The sequence below is a fragment of the Cyrtonyx montezumae genome, unplaced genomic scaffold, assembly GCF_038088225.1.
Source record: "Cyrtonyx montezumae isolate F1298 unplaced genomic scaffold, pur_monq_1.0 scaffold_7, whole genome shotgun sequence".
NCBI classification, from domain to species: Eukaryota; Metazoa; Chordata; class Aves; order Galliformes; family Odontophoridae; genus Cyrtonyx; species Cyrtonyx montezumae.
This window is the reverse complement of record NW_027072078.1, coordinates 6,649,782-6,668,558: the sequence shown is the minus strand read 5'-3', so window position 1 is coordinate 6,668,558 and position 18,777 is coordinate 6,649,782. Positions and strand designations below refer to the sequence as shown.

Sequence of the window (18,777 nt, the reverse complement as noted above, 5' to 3'; positions counted from 1 at the left end):
AAAAGAATTATTATAATTCCTCTTTCCAATGAGGAAGTATGCTTTGTATGCACAAAAGCATGCATCACCTCCAGCAGTTTCATGGAAGGTACAATTCCTGAATGCTGTAAAGCAACACTTAAAGTTTTCATACAAGTCCAGGAACAATTTCCTTTCTTCAAGTACAGTAAAATGGTCAAAAAGCTTAATTGCAAAGATTTCATCAGAACGTTTGGAAAGGGATGAGCACTTGCAGCTAGAAATAGATGAGATCAGGCCGCATAGGGTGCTTCAGCAAGAAAAGACTGAGCGTAATGGACCCTTTGAGTTAATGAAATCAAACCCAGGGATCAGCTCAGGACCGATGTAGTCCAAATGGCTTAAACTATCTAGAGGCTCTGCTCCTTCTTGGTAGTTCTCTGAACTGCTCTTCTGTCTCACCACTGCTACTATCTAAACTAAAAGCAAGTTGCATTAGCTGATATCTTCTACTGAAGTTCTGAGGAATTTGGGTACTGATTTCCCACTAGGTTCTGAGAAAACCTTAATAATGTTCAAAATCAGTTTGCATGTATGTGGAGATATCTAAGCAATGTTACATCAACTGAGCATATTTTAATACAGTTTTTTGACATTTGATTTTCAAATGTCTCAAGGTTTCTAACACAAAGAGTCTTGTAAACAGAAAATTTTCAAGGTAAACCACATGTCAATCATCAGGAAGAAAAGCATGTGGTTGTACTTTTTATTAACAGATGGAAACAGCAGATGAATCCAGATAATTCAATAATCTCTGGCAATATTAATTTTAGATTTGAAACACTGAGGAAAAAACATATTGAATTTTCCCCAGGGACATCAATACAGCCAAGATCAACAAATCTCCCAAATGAAAGGGTCTAGTAATACATTAGCAAGGGTTTTTATTTGCTAATTCTTGCTGTAATTTGTTTCAGTGTCACCTTGACATGGACTGCAGTTACAGCAAAGAAAACCACACAAAGAGCCATCTGCATGCGATAGCAACTAAATCGACTGCACTGTGGTCAGCACTTCACCAGGCAATCATTTTGAAAGGCTGTTATGAAACATTACAGGCTTCTGCCTTGGTTATGTTTCCATAAATATGTCTCCCATGTAATTGTTTAGAATTACATCTGTGTGATATACTTTATTAAAGAGAGAGACAGCAATGGGATTAGATGAGCGATGTAGCCAAAACAATAAACAGAAACAGCTGAAATAAAGATTCTTGTGATGTTTAGGGTTTAGATACCATTATTCTTGCCCCTTCTTTCTATGCTATCAATTGTACAGTCTGCTACTGAGCCTGCCACAGAGTTTGAGTGTGAGATTAAGCTGTCATTCACATATCCACATTCATACCAAACTGATGTTACATCTGCAGTTTAAAGTGGTAGAATAAAGTAGCGCATATACATTTCAGGGTCTTGATAGCTGAAAGAGTCACAGAAATATACTGGCCTCCTCTTACAGGAAGTATTTCTTATTAATTCCTGTCAAGTCTACAGCAAGCTAAATGCCATGAAGCACAAAACCAGCATAATATAATCACACTAAGTTTTAAATCTCTTGCTTTGTAGCAAGGTGATTTAAATTACCTCCTTCTAGTGAGAAATTCAAAGGAGAGCAATGGTGCTTTTTCTTGAGCTCAATCCTAGCTGTCCTCTTTCACCACTCCTACCTCCCTCCTTGTAAAGCAAACAACCTCGAGTGCCCATCCTTCCTTCAGAAGGGCCTAATTCCTAATCTTATGGTTAGTACTTGATACATTATTGGAAAAATAAAAACTCCGCAGTTTTAGAAAACGTGGATGACACAGCATTGCTACTTCCTGGGACAGCAGGAGGTGCTCACAGGAGCCGTGCTGAACCACAGCAACTTAAAAGCATTGTTGGTGATACACCACACACCAGTGCATAGGGAGGAATCCACTGAAACAAATGTATTTTCCCTTCAATCACCCTGGGGTTTTGACCCCCAGTGCTGTGTACTGGATTACCAAAATCATCCAGGTATTATGTGTGCACTGAGCGTACTTACCACTGTCAGATGCCTGTAGGTCCACACAGGATCACCCAAACCTTATGTCTGTGAGCAGTGTTGAAATGCTCCCCGAGCTCTGGGAGCTTGAGGCTTTACCCACTGCCCTGGGGAGTCCGTTCCATGCCCAGCAGGCTGCTAAAGGAGTAAATAACCAGGGGATGTAAACAGGACTGATTTCAGTCCCTTGCTGCAGCAGCAGCAGTGAAGCTACACCTGTGACAAAAATCACTTAAGATTTTATTAACTACAACGTCACAGATGGTTGTTGAGGTTTTCCTAGCAGGTCAGTGTGAGATTTGAACTCCTCACGTTCAGCCTTAGATCAAAACCACAGAGTTGAGAAACATGGTATCACTTCAGATCAGGGACAAAGCAAAAGAAGTAACATTTTTCAGCTAGTGGTCCTGTCACACAAAGGCAGGCCAGGTCACTGGTAACAACACTAAAAGCTTTACTGACAGAGAAGATACAATGAGAAATAGAAAAAGCTCACTGGATGTGACCTAAAAACATTGTGGTCTGGCAGTATTAATTAATTTTTGTCGAAACTTCCTACGGCATATGCCACTAATGAGAGCTAAAACATCAATTAGGAGAATAAAACGATTTAGTTCAGCAGAAAAGGCACCTAGAAACTCCTCCATTGCTTCAATGATTGTTTTTTGTGGGTTTTTTTCCCCTTATTTTTCTTTTGCTGGCTACACATTCATCTACATAAACTCATTATTTTGTTCTAAGTGCAGTATTTTATGGATTAAGAAACGCAATATTTGTGATGACAATAATAATATCATTTATTAGTCAAATCTTTACTTCTTTGCACATGAAATAAATCTTCCTATTTCCGCTATGATGTATGTTACCATTTTTTTAAATTATTTTTATTTTTTCATATTAAGCACATAATACTTAGTAATCTGCTTATTTTGATAATAAGCTGAAGGAAAGAGTATTGGCTGAGGACTGCATCGAGGATTATAGAATATCTTTAGAAATGTGAAGCATTTCTTCAAAGGCCTTTAGCTGGCACTGTGGCATTTGATTGCAGGTGTAAGATGAAACTGAGTGCTCCTGTGTCACCTATGGACTAGCGACAGCTTTATCTGGTACAGAGTGAACAACCATACTCTGGTTCAAAACTTCATGTGTCAGAGATGCAGCAATACCAAAATGCCTCTTACTACCCTTCTCTACTTTCTTAGGGACAAAGCTCTGAACTTCGCAGATTGATCAAAAGTATGGCTAAGCATACAAAGGATAAAATACAAATTACATTAAGAGCCTTAGATTAAAATGAAATAACAATCAGTAGAGGGAAATGTGAAGGCTAAGAAGGCTTCTACTGCCAGGTATTTTAAATTCTCAGTATAAAGAAAAAACAAACCAATACAGCTCAATTTTGACTCACTATTCTGCGTTGGAATAAGTCTCTTCTTTATGCAGTATCTCTTGTTTATTTTATTCTAACTCCTTGGTTTTTTACTGGTCTTCTGGAAGACAAAGATGTTTTCTGTGCAAGTGAGAGAAATTGTATTTCTAATCCTTTGTATGAAAGCTTTGAATTATGATCTGTGTATGTTTGAAGAATGAATAATATATTAAATCATGCCATTTCAATGATATTATTATTATTTATTAATCATGGTTTTCAATGCACTTGGCAAAACTTTTCCACCTAAAAGTTAGCTGCATGACTTTGTCTTTCGAGTTGTGGCTTTGTGTTTATAAGAAAGAATGACATTAATGAAGGAGATCTGAAAGGAGAAACTGCTTACAAAACTAGTTTCCTAGCAAATGTGAAAGTCAGCTATTGAAAGCCATGCTGGGTTAAAGTCTTCCACAAAAAAAAAAAAAAAAAAAAGATCTTGAGTTCAGGAGAATCAGCAAATAGTGGAAAGAATGGACTTGTGAGGAATGCAGCCACTTCTCTGCTGCACCCTATTGCATTACCACAATCACAGTGTAACTAAGCTAGCAATTTGCTAATAAAAAACTAGTATTGTGATCTGCGTACCTGAAAGCATAGACATATAAAAAGAGAGAACACCTCTTACATATCATTATAGCTTTCTTTGCTAAAACTGGAAAATGGGTTGTTATTTCTCTTAACAAAACCCTTCAAAATATGGTGCTTACTTTGACAAAGGTTCCCTTCCACTTCATCTTTCTAGAATATTGCAGTTTTCTTTCTTTGCTTCTACCTGAGTCTGTCTTAGCCATTTTATAATAACATATGTCCAGCATCATGGGAAATCACACTAGCAAAACATCATTTTGGTTTAGCAAGAACTTTACATTCCTGTTCGCTTTCTTCAAAATTTGCCCATATTATTTACTGAAAAACTGGAGTAAGTAAAAACATTCCGTTTTTTTCCCACTCTTTTTGCATCTCCAAAGCAAAGTTGATATGAATAATATATCATAAAATTTGAGATTCATTCACAAGATCATAGCAGCATTAATCTGGCAGTGAGAAAGACTGCAGTTCTTAAACCTAATACATCGGCTCACTTGCAGTGCCAGCCTGGGATCTTTTGAGATGTATTTTGTTGTGGTGTTTTATTTTATTATTTATTTATTTTACTGTTCTTGTCAACACTTGTCATACACTTGAGAGGCAAAAGGTTTCTATTCAGTTTTCCAAACTGCAGGTCACATATCAACATAGGTAGTCAATTACACTTTCTGAATTTACTTAGACATTTTTCCTTATTTCAGAGGGGCACAAAGAGGAATGAACTGAATTCCCTAAAGATAGAATTGGAAATATGTTATGTTAATTATTCCAGGGGGAACAATGTCTGCCTTCTCTGGAGGAGATAAGCACTTATCTTACTTGGCAAGTATTTAAAAGTACCCATGTGACAATCACAGGGAAAACCATTGTAAGCTCGAAACCATTTGTCAGATTTTGTCAATAAAGGTTATATTATATATCATTTCAATTAATGCATAATAATCCCTTAATGGATGACATAATAATGTATTCCCTTGAACATAAATCATTAGATACAGAGTCAGGCCGCAAGTGCAGTCATGAGATATGGTTCACTTCTCTTAGCTGCTGAAAGTACCGATACAAGATAGAAATAGCATCTGAACAACAGAATTGGGCAGCTTCCTCTCTTCCCTTTCCCCTCACTGTCTTCAATTGCAAGTATTTCCCGCGCCTTTCCCTTCTAATTACGCTAAGAAGCTGTTGATGTGGAAGCTCATCATTTTTGACCCCAACACAAACCAGCCTTCATGGACTGTGCTGCTTTACTCAGTCAGACTGTCCAGACACCAGCTCCAGCACCAGCTTCCAGAGGAAACTGATGAAGTTGTCATAACCTGTCCTGGCCCAGAAAAGCCTTGGCAGGCCACCACATATCTGCTGCATCCTACAGTTTCCAGTGGCTTGTCTGCAGCTCACGCCTCCATTTTCTCCACCAGAGCCATTTCTGACTAAAGAGTATTTCACCCACAGCAAAAGCCAGGAAGGCCCTTGGCCACGCTGGCACAGACTCAAAAGAAATCTACTTACATCAAATAAAGTACAGGAGGAAAAATGTCTGTGGGAAGACACTGACCACAAGAGCCTTCTAAGAGCCTGCCTTTCCACTGACATTGACACGCTTCTTCCAAATATCAAGAAAATCCCTCACACAGGGTCCTGACTGTGCCCTGGAGTTCCTCCAGAGAGTAAAGCACGGCGATGTATCACTAGGAGTTAATCCACACATTGAGATGAAGATGGAAGCTTTACAATCTCTTCCTGCATTAATGCACATGGAACAAAAGGCATCCTCCAGACATCTTTTTTGTTTGGTTGTTTTTTTGGGGGGATGGGGGTAGGGAGGGGGGTGGATTTCTAACAAATAAAACACAAGCCTTCAGCAAAGTAGAAGAGGATTAGAATATTAACTGAATATTGGTAATGGAGAAAAGTGTGGGTGGTGGACTTGGAGCAGTCAGGCCTGCCAAAACTGTGGGGCAGCTATCCACTTTTCCATGTGCATTTAATCTACCACAGCCACAGACTGATCTCAAGAGAGTGCTGTGAAAATCAAGAGTACATTTGGCTTGGCCTCAGACAGCATCTCCTCACCAAATGAACTGCTGAGGACCATGGTGGCAGCCACACAAAGAAAGAAGTTCCAGACAGCCTTTAAGGGGAGGCTGGGTCTGATTCACAAGAACTATCTAGCCTTCCTTTCATGAGGTTTGCATGCTTACACTTCAAGCAGGTCCTACAGCAGTGATGTCTGAAGCCTTGTTTCTCTCTCAGCAGAGACTGATGCTCCACAATTAAAGCTTGTGGAGGAAAGAAAAATGAAATTAAGGCGTATCAAGTGAGGTTCAATGCAGGATTTCAAGTGAAGAAAGGAAAGTCCTGTATAAACTAATCAAGAGATCAGACTAACAAATGTGGTGCCTGTAGAGGGACTATTGATGTGAGGAAGAGGAGAACTGGAAGGGTAAGAAAGAATCCAATGCCAAAATACTAAAGAGAAGCTCATTTAAGTTCAGGACACGCAACCTCTCCTGCATTTTTGAGTCTGATGAGCCCTTACAGTGACAGCGATCTCCAGCTTGTACCACCTTGCAGGAGGTGGTGGCCCTGTGGAATCAGTTGGTCTCCTGTGTATGATTGAATTTAATTCTAATGTAGAACATCTCTTACGACTTTATCCTAAATTTCTGACTTGTTTTTAGTTTAAAGGAGTAAGGGTCACAGTGGTGGATGATGTAAAAAGAGTTTACACATATACTGTTATGTCTACAACCGGATATGTAGATATAAGTGACAATAAAGGAAGGGTGTACAACCCAGTGACACAAAGACATAAAAAAGGAGGCAGGAACATTTTTCTGTCTTTATCCTACTGTAACAATAAGTGTAAGAAACTGAGAAATATCCATAGAGGAGTGTTACTGCCAAGTAAGCAAACACTACAGAAAAGAAAGGAGAAAAACATTTCCTATGAATTCACACCAAATCTGAAAAATAAATAAACTGTAGAAATAGATTCAGAAGTGACTGCATCTAATTGCAATCTACCTGCACAGGTGGTCTTGGCACTGGGAGTTATTTGTCTGTGGTATCTTGCATCAGAAAAAAAAGCAGAGCAAGGCTCTTCAAGGAGTTTGCAAAACATCAAAAACTTTGACTTTTGCCTGCCTTTCCATAGCTCAGTACATACACATCTTGATTCTCTGTTTGTTTGCACCTAATTGGGTTCAAAATCTTCATTTGTTTGTGCTTAAAATTGTGTTCTTCTGGAAAGTAGCTGCAAGGACTACCATCCAAGCATGTAATATTGGAGCAGTTTCAGGCAACGCTCAAGCTGGGTTATGCTGTTTCATATGGTGTGGAAAAAAAGCACAACTACAAGAACACATGGAGCTGCAGATTACAAACTGATTTATCATTCCTGGAAGTCAGCACAGTTCTTGGGGCCAACCACAGTATATTTTTCCAACTTTCTTTGGTAGTCTCGCTAACCCTTAGAAACATCAGTGTGCAACTTGTGATCCTTAGGAAGAAGACTGAGTTTTAGGTTTTAAGAAAGGAAGGTGTTTCCCATTATTTGTAGTCTAAAAATTGAAATATACACAGTCTGCATGCTTCATACATTCCCAGAAAATTCTCTAAGAAAAACAGAATTGTTGGAAAAACAAATTAAAAAAAGCATAAATGCTAGAATGTCCTGTGTATACACAACTATTCCAATGTTCAAAAATGTGCATTTATGAAACAGAGGGAATGCATATTTCATGCATACCACTGAACTCTCTCTCTTTTCCTAGCTTTTTGCTCTTTAATTATATATGGTGGGTCAGAATGCTTTGCTGATTAATCTAAATTCTGCAGGAATGTATCTAAAGGTAATGTTTTCCAGGACCTGAGAAAATAGGAAATTTTAAACATTCCATGCTTTATAACAAGTCAGAGTGGGGCTAGTGTCTGTAATGCCTTCAGCATCTGCCTGCAGTTACTTATTATTGTGCTTGAAATCCTGATTTGGAATGATCTGACATTTCTACATACATTACTAGCTCTGATAATCTCCATCCTTGTCTAGAAACAGCAGCATGCGAAGCACCTTCCTGCTTCACCTCCTCAAACTCGCCTCCTAACTCAGGAACTACATTTGGAGGCATCAGTCTCCGTAGAAAATGCAGGAAATGTATTGACAAGCTCACTTGTGCACTACCATCTGCGTACTGCACCATGCAGTGGGTACAGCAACAGGTGTTGGCTTTCCAAATCACACACGAATGGATCAATAAGAAAATGTCATCTTAGGCATTGTAAACATTCAGTTTGACCAAAGGTTTTGTGCTTTTTTTAAAAAAATTATTATTAATTGAAAAATAAAATCAATAACTCAGTGAGTATAGTAGTGTTTTGGTACTTGATAGATTCTGCTCAGTAGCATTAGCTGAATCAGCCATGAGTTGAAAAATGCTCCAAAATTTGTTTCTTTTCAGATCAGTTAAACATCATATGACCGGAGTATCTGTTGTCATAAAAAATTGGGCTTTCCTGTTGATAGTCTATCTGTATTAAGCTTCCTCATTTTGCTTGTCCTTTCTCACAGCTTTCCAGTGTCTTTTGTGACCACAAAGTGCTTATGAACACACCAAGAACCAGGACAATCCCCACATGCATATTTCAAAATCAGACTGCTGAAGTCATAATAGCGATAACCTCTTACGCTTTTTCAGTGGAGAATGCATTTTACAAATGGCTGAACTGCCTCAACATGCAGCCTGCATCATTGCTTGGGATGATCGTGTTTCTAGCTCAACTTTAATGTAAACTTATCTGCAGCAACATGTTGGATCAGAGTCAAATATTGCATAGAATATTGCTTGGGACTTTTTTCCTCTTTGGCATTCAACTCCTTGGCATTCAACCAGGGAGGTCTGTGAGAGACTACAACTGTGGCCCTGAGAAACAAATCCGTTTTCTAAGATTCAAGTTAATTAATTTTGGCTGTACAACTCATGTAGCTTTAGTGATTTTACTGATTTATTTATTATAGTGACAAGAGGTAATTTATCTTGTTTACTTAGTGAACTTTAATCACGTTTTTCTTTTTAGTAATACTTAGTTCTTATAAAATACCTATGCTTTCAAAGGTCTATTAAATAATAAAATGGTATTGTAGGTTTGATAATTCCAGTTTTATACATCGATCCTTGTGATGTTATGATAGCGTTCAATTTTGATGACACAAGATCACAGGCTCAACTAACCTTACAGTACGCACTAAATATTATGGCAATCTATATGTACTTAAAACAGTAATCCTAACAATCTTTAAACACCTTGAAGTATAGATTTAACATCCTTAATGATGTGAAAACAGGCACTCAGTGAGGAAATGGAAGTTTAAAATTTCTAATAAGGCACTGTTTTTGGTAACCTGCAAACAGCAAGAGCTCTTGTTTGCTTCTCAGAAGCCGCATGCCTGATCCAGTTAACACTACGTAAACATCGCTTCAGTAGGGAACAGACCATAGCTAACGCAAACAGAGAATCCCATATAGAATTCTTATATGTAAATTTTCTCATTAATTCTAACTCAACTCATGAAATCTCTTCTTTTTTTCCCCAATGTGCACCTCAAGTTTATCTGCCACAGATTACAACAGAAGTCACTTGAAGCCACTCTGAAATTAATAATTCTTATGGCAACTTCCTAGTATCATAACCCATGGTTGTAAATACACAGGAAACTTGGCCACCGGTACCTACTTCTTCATTGTTAAAATACTAGATTTTATTCTACTATAATAATAGTTATCTTTTTCTAAGAAAAATTATAACAAAAAATATCACAGATATATTTTAAAAGCACAATAACATTTTGGAAAGTGAACCAACAGAGGTTCCAAGATAAAACTTTGCTTTCAGTGAAATGTGCTCAACATATTCCAATTCTAACAGACCACCTTCATGCTCCCTTGCACAGAATTAATTCTGCCTTAGGATCTTTTGCCTTGAAGCTCAGAGCTGCTCTGCAACCACATAACATAATCACTTTCTTCAACTTTTATATAAAATAAAACTTTGTGGCTATTTAAATGCCACTTGTGGTAGAGCCCCACGGAGCCATTATGAAGACCGAGTTTAACAGATTTTCTGAGCACTACTTCAGTCAGGAAAGCCTGGGACTGGGAAGAAACTACAAAGAAAACAACATGAAAATCCTCGAGGGCTAACTCTAAGAATCTTTTTTGGGGTGATTTCTTTTAATGTAAAGAGATTAATAAGATTAGCTCACATAGATCTACCTGCTCTTGTGGACTGCAGATGTGTCAAATCTGCTGGCTGGCGGAGTTGTGTAATCCTGAGTCAGCCATAAATGCTGATGTGGTAGAAAAAAAAAGGTTATTAAATCAATTAAGTTTCCCAAAAGAAATTAAAATATTACTAAATTGCACAATACGTCAATTTTTCCCTCTTTAACTTTCTGCTGTACTTTTTTTCTATTCTATTCTTTTGTTCCTCATGACAAGGGTTGAAGCTTTGCTGAACCAAGTACTGGAAAACTTGAAAAAATGGACCTCAAAACCTTGAAAGCAGAGATTCCAGTTGCTGCCATTTGTACGAGCATTTGAATTCCAAAATTCACTCTCTGTGAGACTAAGCACTTTCAGGTTGTTTTAGCCCAAACTATTTATAAATTAGACTCCCAAGATATTTCTCAAACACAAATGGTAAATTGTATATTCATATGTTCAGAAACCTTTATGCACCACAATAAAATTATTATGTGGTCCATGAAATCCACTGAAAATGATTTAAGTTCCAGGAAGTTTGGAAGTTTAGATCTGATGGATAAAGAAATGTGCAGTTTGTTTAATCACTGCACTGTCTCTGAATAATGATACGTCTCAAGAATAATGCATATATTACAAATGTTAGGCTTTACTTCAAACAAAAAGTTCCTTATCAACATGAAATAGTTGGACAGGATGATAGAGATTCTGTTCTCTTTTCTGTTAATGAGAAGTGCTACATATTTTCATGAGCCGAAAAGTGCAACACATCTCATTCTCTTTAGGAATGTGTCCTAGAATGGGGAACAAATGGAGCATAATTATGAACTGCAGCTTACTTTCCAGCTTTACTTACTTTCTGTCTTTTTACTAAATCTCACAGAAGAAGTTCCAGGCATTTTTGGTTGGTTTTTTAAACATATGATCAATTATTCAGCTTATTAATTTTTTTGTTTGTTCGTTTTAACAACTGACATTCGCGTTCTCCATCTTAAAAAAACAGAAGCAACAGAAGCCCAAAGCGCTGCATTAAGAAAGCTGAACATTCATTTGTAGTCAATAATATTTCTTAAGAGAATGCCCAAAACGTTACAAACTGCAGTGACCAGCAGGATATAATGAAAACTGATGCTCTGGATTGAAATTTCTCAGATAGTGGCACACTCCTCCTTTGCAGAAGAGACTCTTTTTGTGAAGCAGAATTGCTCTGTGAGTGTGAGACCACGCTTAACGTGACAAATTGAAAAATAATCATCATCATGAAGTCTCAAGATCAGCTCCATTTCTTGGCAAGTTCAGTCACCTCTGGGATTACACAGTCACACTAACCTCTAGAAGTGTGAGAAGACTTTCTGCACCATCTTTTTCCTTTCCTTCTTTCCATAAGAGAAGCCAAAATAAAATATAACTCTTTTTGCCACATGAAGGATTTATCTTTGCCAATTTGATTGACCTGATCAATCTGTCACATGGAGAGACAAAAGAGAGCCACTTACAAACCAGCCTAGCTGAAGTAAAGGCAAGGGGTTAAGCTAAGAGCATCCCACAATGATGCTCACTAACTTACAATATGCTAAAGAAAACACACAAGTCAACATATACGAGCTTAATTGGTTTAAGAAGTATTTTTACCTAAGCAACTTGTTTACTCATGTGGTGGTGTGATAAGCACATGGGAAGAGAAAAAGAGTAAATTTAACAAAGAAGTCTAGAAAGGGAAGAATCTATTTTCAAGCTGTTAATCTAGCTTTGGGAATATATAACTATATCAGGGAACTGAAATTTAGCACTACACATCAGGAAGTGATGTTAGAACTTGGTCAGCAGTGTTAGCAAATCTGTTAGCAGAGCTGAAATAAATCTGAAAAAGAAGAAATTCAAAACAAAAGCAGAAAGTGCAGTAGCACAAATCTGACAGCACCCAAATTCTATGTTTTTCTTCCTTTTTTTTTTTTAGGCAAAATTCAGAAGATCAAAAATTAATCCTTTACAACTCACTTTGCACCATACTCCTTAACCTTATAGATAATATCGCTGTCCTTTTCAGGCTTGAACATAGAACTGTGCCCAACTTCACACAGTTAGTGGAAGCATTTCACACTCTCATCAGCTATCAGGCTGTGCTTTTAAAAGATATTTGAAGACAGCTTCCAAAGTCAAAGTTCTCTTCTAAGCAATGGGAGAATTTCTATTTACTAAGATAAATTCTTATTTACTAGTTTACTTATTTACTGAGCAATTGCCCACTCTAGTCCTGGTCACAAAGATATATAGTTAAACTAACAGACTGAAAACTTAGCTCACAATACTATTGCATTATCTGTAAAAGAATATGAATACTAATTGGAGCATCAATATGAACTCTAAGACAGAAAGAAGAGTAGCTTGTGTTTATAACTCACAGCAGATTACACATACCCCTTTCTTGCTATCCCTGACAGTGTCCAGTCCCATAAACTGTCCAAGCCCCATTTCTGCAAGACATTAAATAGATTTTCAGTGTTAGCACGATGAGAGTTTTTGCAAATGAAGCAATTAACAGAAGGTTTAAGATTAGTTTTCTCAGAAGCATTGACAGCAGACTGCCCCATTAACACAGGCAGATTCTAGAGGTTGCTTTCTTTATTCCTTAAATTAACCATTAAGGTCATTTACTACCCAGGTACGTTTATGAGCTAAGTACAAAAGGGAAAAGAAAAAGCAATATAAACTGTCCATTAAATCCATGAAGTACTGTGGAAAGACAAGAGAAGAAAGAGGGATTAAAATTTCCATATTACTAGTATTAGATAACTGCATACAGAACAGATTACAGATCAGACCAAACACAATAAGAAAGGATAAAAAATAGGGCTGTAGTTTTACTCTGGCTGACACCTGGTATATGCTGATACCACCACATAAATAAGACTGCAAAGCATTCTTCACAGCAGCTTGTCTGATATTTATGCACCTCCCCTCCCTCCCATCCAATGAGCATGCAACTGAATGAACATGGCGTTGCAGGATGCAATTTATTTAAAAACATTTATTTTAGGCAAAATTAAACAGACATTTGAATGTACATAGAAATACAGTTTCCAATTGGATCACACAACCTTTTCATTAAAAATACCGTGCTGTGTTGATTTAAGTGTTTTTGTATGGATTGACAAGTTAAGCAATATTTAATCATGCCGTTTGCAGTCAACTATCATAAAAATCATTAAAGAAAATCATTTCTTAAAATGTGCAAATATTACTTATCTTGGTGTTACGATTGATAATAAATGGCCGCTAAATATATGCTTATTATGTAAAGCTTTTAAAGTACAATAAAAATACAAATTCTATTTGTTAAAAAAGGCCATTGCTATGGCTACTAAACATCCTCATTATACAAATTCCAAAATACTATATGACAAACAAAATTATAAAGACTTTTCTTTATGAAACATACTATTCTATTTGTTAGTGATTATATATATATATTTAATATATATAATACTCTATATGAATATTTAACAAAGAATTAAAGAGCGGAAGACTAATGCAATGTAGAACACTGGGGTCCCCATTCAGCAGGGTACGTGATCATGAATAAACTCAGCAAAGGAATAACATCATTCATTTCAGCACATTTTTGAAGATCTTTTTGAAGCACTTTGTTGAAGGGGGCATAAAAATATATATACTTTCATGAATTTGCAAAATACATTTTTGTGTGAACTGTAAACCTTGAGGACAAAACCGTAAGTATCACAAAAAGCCTCTCTGGAAAACAAGAAAAATGATCCAAAAAACTTTTTTTTTAATATACATCTATCGTTTAAGGGGGGAATAAGAGTGTTTTTTGGAGGATTAAATTGAACTAATGTGGAGCTTGGGCGTTGAAAGGATAATGATAATACCTTTTTGAGATAAGCTCAGTGTATTATTTTATTGCTTGTGTTGAAGATTAGTGAAGTATGCATAGAAAGGTCAGCATTAAACTCATTAGCAGCTGAAAGTTTTGGCGTGAAGTTGTTTGTTAACACGAAAAACTAGTGAGTATCAAGGACTTACTAACATACTGACATTTCACAGCAAGCTTCGAACTTTAAGACATATAACATCAAAGAAGAACATGAAAACAATATTCAACAGCCCAACTGTGAACACTCAGGTGTTGAGAGTAGCCCACAGAATTAACCTCTGTAAACAGAGTCCCTGCTTGTGCACATCATTACATAAATTTCCAAGTAAAAGCAAGATCATAATCTTATGCTCCAATTTTTATGAATTTTGTTTTGTAATTAATTACAAATGATACACTTTACTGCTCATCTATAAAATAAAACAGAGGGTAGGTACTTCGCCATTTCTGCAATTTAGCATCTCTTCTGTGTTATGAAACACTAATTAACACTACCAATTTGTTAGCTTCTAAAACATGATTTAATGACCATCTGGATTTTATGAACTAATAACAGATATACAGTGTAGTAACTGTACACAGTAAGAGAAATTAATTGTACAACATTCCAATTTCTTTTAAGCATATATTATTAGTTAACTATTTTCTGCTTTTTCATTGCAACTGCACTTAATCATTCTACCAATGGAACTTTAAATAATGTCTTAAAAGCTTCCTTTCAAAACACACTGCCAAGTAAAGCATTATGTGAAAATCATGCTTGGATCTCTGCAGAGAGGTATATGTGAGCTTTCTGAAGAACTTTTCCAGGCAAATAGTAGTAAAGCATAGTAAACTTGGGCCAAAGTGTGAGGGAAAGAAACAACAGCGTAACTTAATTCATATTTCAGAAACGAATACAACTTTATACATTTGTACAGGGAAAGACTGGAATTGTTTTTTCTTTTTTTTTTTTTTTTTTTTTTTTTTTTTACAGAAGCAAACCTCATGAGTTTACATGTTGAAAAAAAGCATATTTTGGCACATGGATAATATTTGTGAATACATGTTCAGAATTAAAAAACACTGCATAAGAATGTCACATTGAGTTTCTTGGCATCAGCATCTGCTGTCTAGTGGGTCAAGACAAAATACTGTGCCTTCAAGAGTTAATCCCATTTTGAACCCCTCCTGCAATGAAACAAGACATTGTTAATAGAAGAGAAAGTAATTTCTAGAGGATTATTTTCTCTATAAATTTCTAAATTCCAGCTTATTTTAGCTCAAATTCTGGGTAATTAGCTAAGACTTTTCAAAAGGATGCTTCACAGGATCATTCACATTTACGTTATTTGGTCAGTCAATTTTCTTAACTTTCTCTTAGCCATTAACTTGTAAATGGACTTCACTCTTAAGAAACACCTTGTGTATATAATGTATTATTAGAATAAAAATATTGCCTATTCATATACATAAACTGATAGAAAAATAAACAAGTTTCATTTGAATCCTATTGAACATGAGCAAAATTCAACAAATTAATAAGCAGGAAAGATCAGTATGCTGTATGAGGAAAAAAGTTTATTATATTTACACTTTAAAGAGACCTAAGTCATAGACATTGCTATTAACACCAGGTATCGTGTACATTCAGCAATCCCTTATATTAGAAGTAGTCTAATCATAAATGTAGTGGTGCCCAACAAAATCTCAGAGATTTGTTTGAATCATTCATTATGCAGTTACATTGAGAAGCGTTATGCTTTACAATCTATGGTCATCTGTGCTTCACTGAAAGGCAAATAATGTCATACCTGTTTTATTCCAAATGATTGAAGGATGAATTTTAAATGCATGAAACACTCAGCAGCATCATAATACAATGTTTTGAAGGAGCAAATAAATTCCTAAGGAGTTAAATTAAATTCTCACATTTTATTGGCAGAAACACTACTGTTAGCTAGATGCTAGCACTGTTTACACTGAAAAGATTCATTTTCACAAGTACCTATATTTGATTTACAAAACACACCCAGCTTGCATCAAAGTAACAGCGGCACTTTTAATGCAGGGAAAACACTCTTGTTTTTATTTATCTTTTTCTCGTTAAAAGAAGCTGAACATTCATGGCCTGACTGACAAAAGAAAAGTCACCTCTGAATCCAGAAATGCTCAGTCTGTTAGGTGAAGGCATAGTCAAGCTGTAAGCAGTAGGAAACAAGGACTCTGAATAGAAATGCCACAAGAACATCAGCTCCAGTGGCACCTATCACACTGTTCAGCTCAGTACTCTCTGAGCCTGCAGTTCACTTGGAGAACATTGATTATGAGCTTTTATAAAGCAAGTACCCTGTAAACAAACTAAATCTTCTCATAAGGAGCCTCCACAGCATGCACAGGAGTACCTCTGGAATACACCTTTTGGCTTTAACAGATCAATCATACATCAAACCAGCTTCATTTCAAACAAATGTAACTCCCAGGCTAGATTTTAAGAGTCTGAATATTTAATAACCCCACCAGCCACTGCCATCTGCAATGCTGAAAAATCCAATAAACTTCCTGGAGATGATTACTAAATGATCTGAGATTTTACAGGCAAAGTCTGCATTTTCCTAATATTCATACTACGAGATAGCGAGCCAGTAGTGTTGCTGGGTTGTAAGCTTTTCCCAGCTGTGCTGCCAGGTTTGTCTGACCTGGGTGACATGGTGTTGACAATTCTCACTGGCATATTTGACTTTTTTTCCCCTCCCTTCTGTACTTTTCAACAAGCTAACAGGAGGAGCATTCCGTAAAAAAATGTTTCAAGCAAACGGAGTGTGAAGGTCCAAACCAGCACTTGTTATAAATGAGACACTGGTGTTATAGTTTTATGATTTTTGTTGTATTACTGATATTCCACATCATAACATCATGTTATAAATAAATAAATCATAAAACCATAACAACTGGTTATGTACCTAAAGAATGCAGTTTCTTGATGTAACAGCAGTCAGAAGGCGACTGCTTACACAGAAGCACCAGTCCTAGGATTAGTTCAACACTGCCATCTGCCAAATCATAAACCTCTTTGTCCTAGTGCATCTGAAACCGTAATACTTTAAAATACTTAAAGGCAGGTTCCAGTTTTGAGGTTGTAAAAGGGATAGTTTATGCTTCAACCTCTTGATGCAGCTATAATAGTAGAAAAACTATGCCGACTGGTTTAACAAGGATGCAACATCATTTGTACATTTGCTGGGAGCCCTTTCAAATCTCTGCCAGCCCTATTCTGTATGCTGTTCTGCAGGCTCCTATCGTTCCTTTATACGTTTCAGAACTGCTTGTTAGTGGTCTTACGTAGCTGTATGTCCAATGCTGTTTTTCTCACCAGCTAGGAACAAATCATATCTGCATTTTTGGGGCGTGTGCTCATCTCACTGTTATACTGACCAGAGGGGATGTGCATGATGTTCACCTGTTAATATCACAAAACTCACAGGATCACATTCAACTGTAACTAGCAGGTCCATCTTCTCATGGCAACCACAGGGTCAAAAAACAAGCAGGACACCGGGGCAGTCTGAAGAGCCATCAGGGATTTTTTCAGAATTGAGAAGAATTCAGATTTTTTTTATTATTACTATTTTAAGAGTATTTAAGGTAGAGGAAAAGAAGCCTGTAGGATTATAAACCAGGGTACTCAAAGAAAGCTGTACTGCCTCAAACAATCTTCCCATTAAATGTGGCATACTCCAGAAGACTCTTTGGCAAAGGAATTGCAACCAAATTCCTAAAGATTAAGAAAGCACAAACTTCAGATTTCCCACAGCCATCTCCATTCCCAGCCAGTTCTAAATTCTTCATTATTTCTGGAATCTGATAAACTATACTTCAGAAAATACATGATAATCGTAACACTAAGAAAACCATCCCATCAGCTGCTGACAGCCAAGCTGTAAGACAAGTCTTCACAAAAAGATTCTCATTTTGTCCAGGCACAGCTGAGCTGTGATTAAGGCAAGTAAGAGAACACAGAACACCTACAGCTTTATGTCAACTTTCAAGATTACACTTTCTTTATACACACTTCACTCATTTCTGATGGTTCCTACTTGAAACTGCTGTATGTTTATTATAATATCCAGCATATGCCTACCTTACACTCTCCACTCCAAACCCAGCATTCACAGCTGTAATAATAATGACGTCAGTTGGAATGGCTGAGTAATTATAATTCAACTTTTACTTTTATCCTTTTCTATTAAACAGGATTAGTGTATTAGGCAGAATATTTCTTCCTTAAGAATGACATAGTCAGTACTTGTTACACATTACATGGTATGTATAACCAATTTTAGTACTCATTATTTTAAATATTAAATTCAAATATTTCACCTTATCATAATGTGTTCTTAGCATAACACATTTTCCTTGCATTACAAAGTATATGCACCACAGATTTTTGTACTCAGGAAACAGTAACGAAACAGTAACATTTGGTCATAAAATATCTCAAAATCGCCTGATCTTCAAGGAATGCAAAGACCATCCCTGAGACTGGACAGGAAACAGAACATGAAGAGCTATAGAATGTG

The 18,777-nt window shown here is 36.6% G+C and overlaps 1 protein-coding gene across 3 annotated transcripts in view; it reads right to left on the bottom strand.

Annotated features, from left to right (window-relative positions):
* Nucleotides 1–14,574: 14,574 nt before the first annotated feature.
* The window catches only part of GULP1 (GULP PTB domain containing engulfment adaptor 1), a 143,914-nt gene continuing 139,711 nt past the window's right edge, over nt 14,575–18,777 (bottom strand). For all 3 annotated transcript variants that reach the window (XM_065750690.1, XM_065750689.1, XM_065750691.1), the window contains one exon: nt 14,575–15,388. In XM_065750690.1, the coding sequence (XP_065606762.1) occupies nt 15,317–15,388 (72 nt within the window). In that variant the 3' untranslated portion in view covers nt 14,575–15,316. The remainder of the gene's footprint in view (nt 15,389–18,777) is intronic.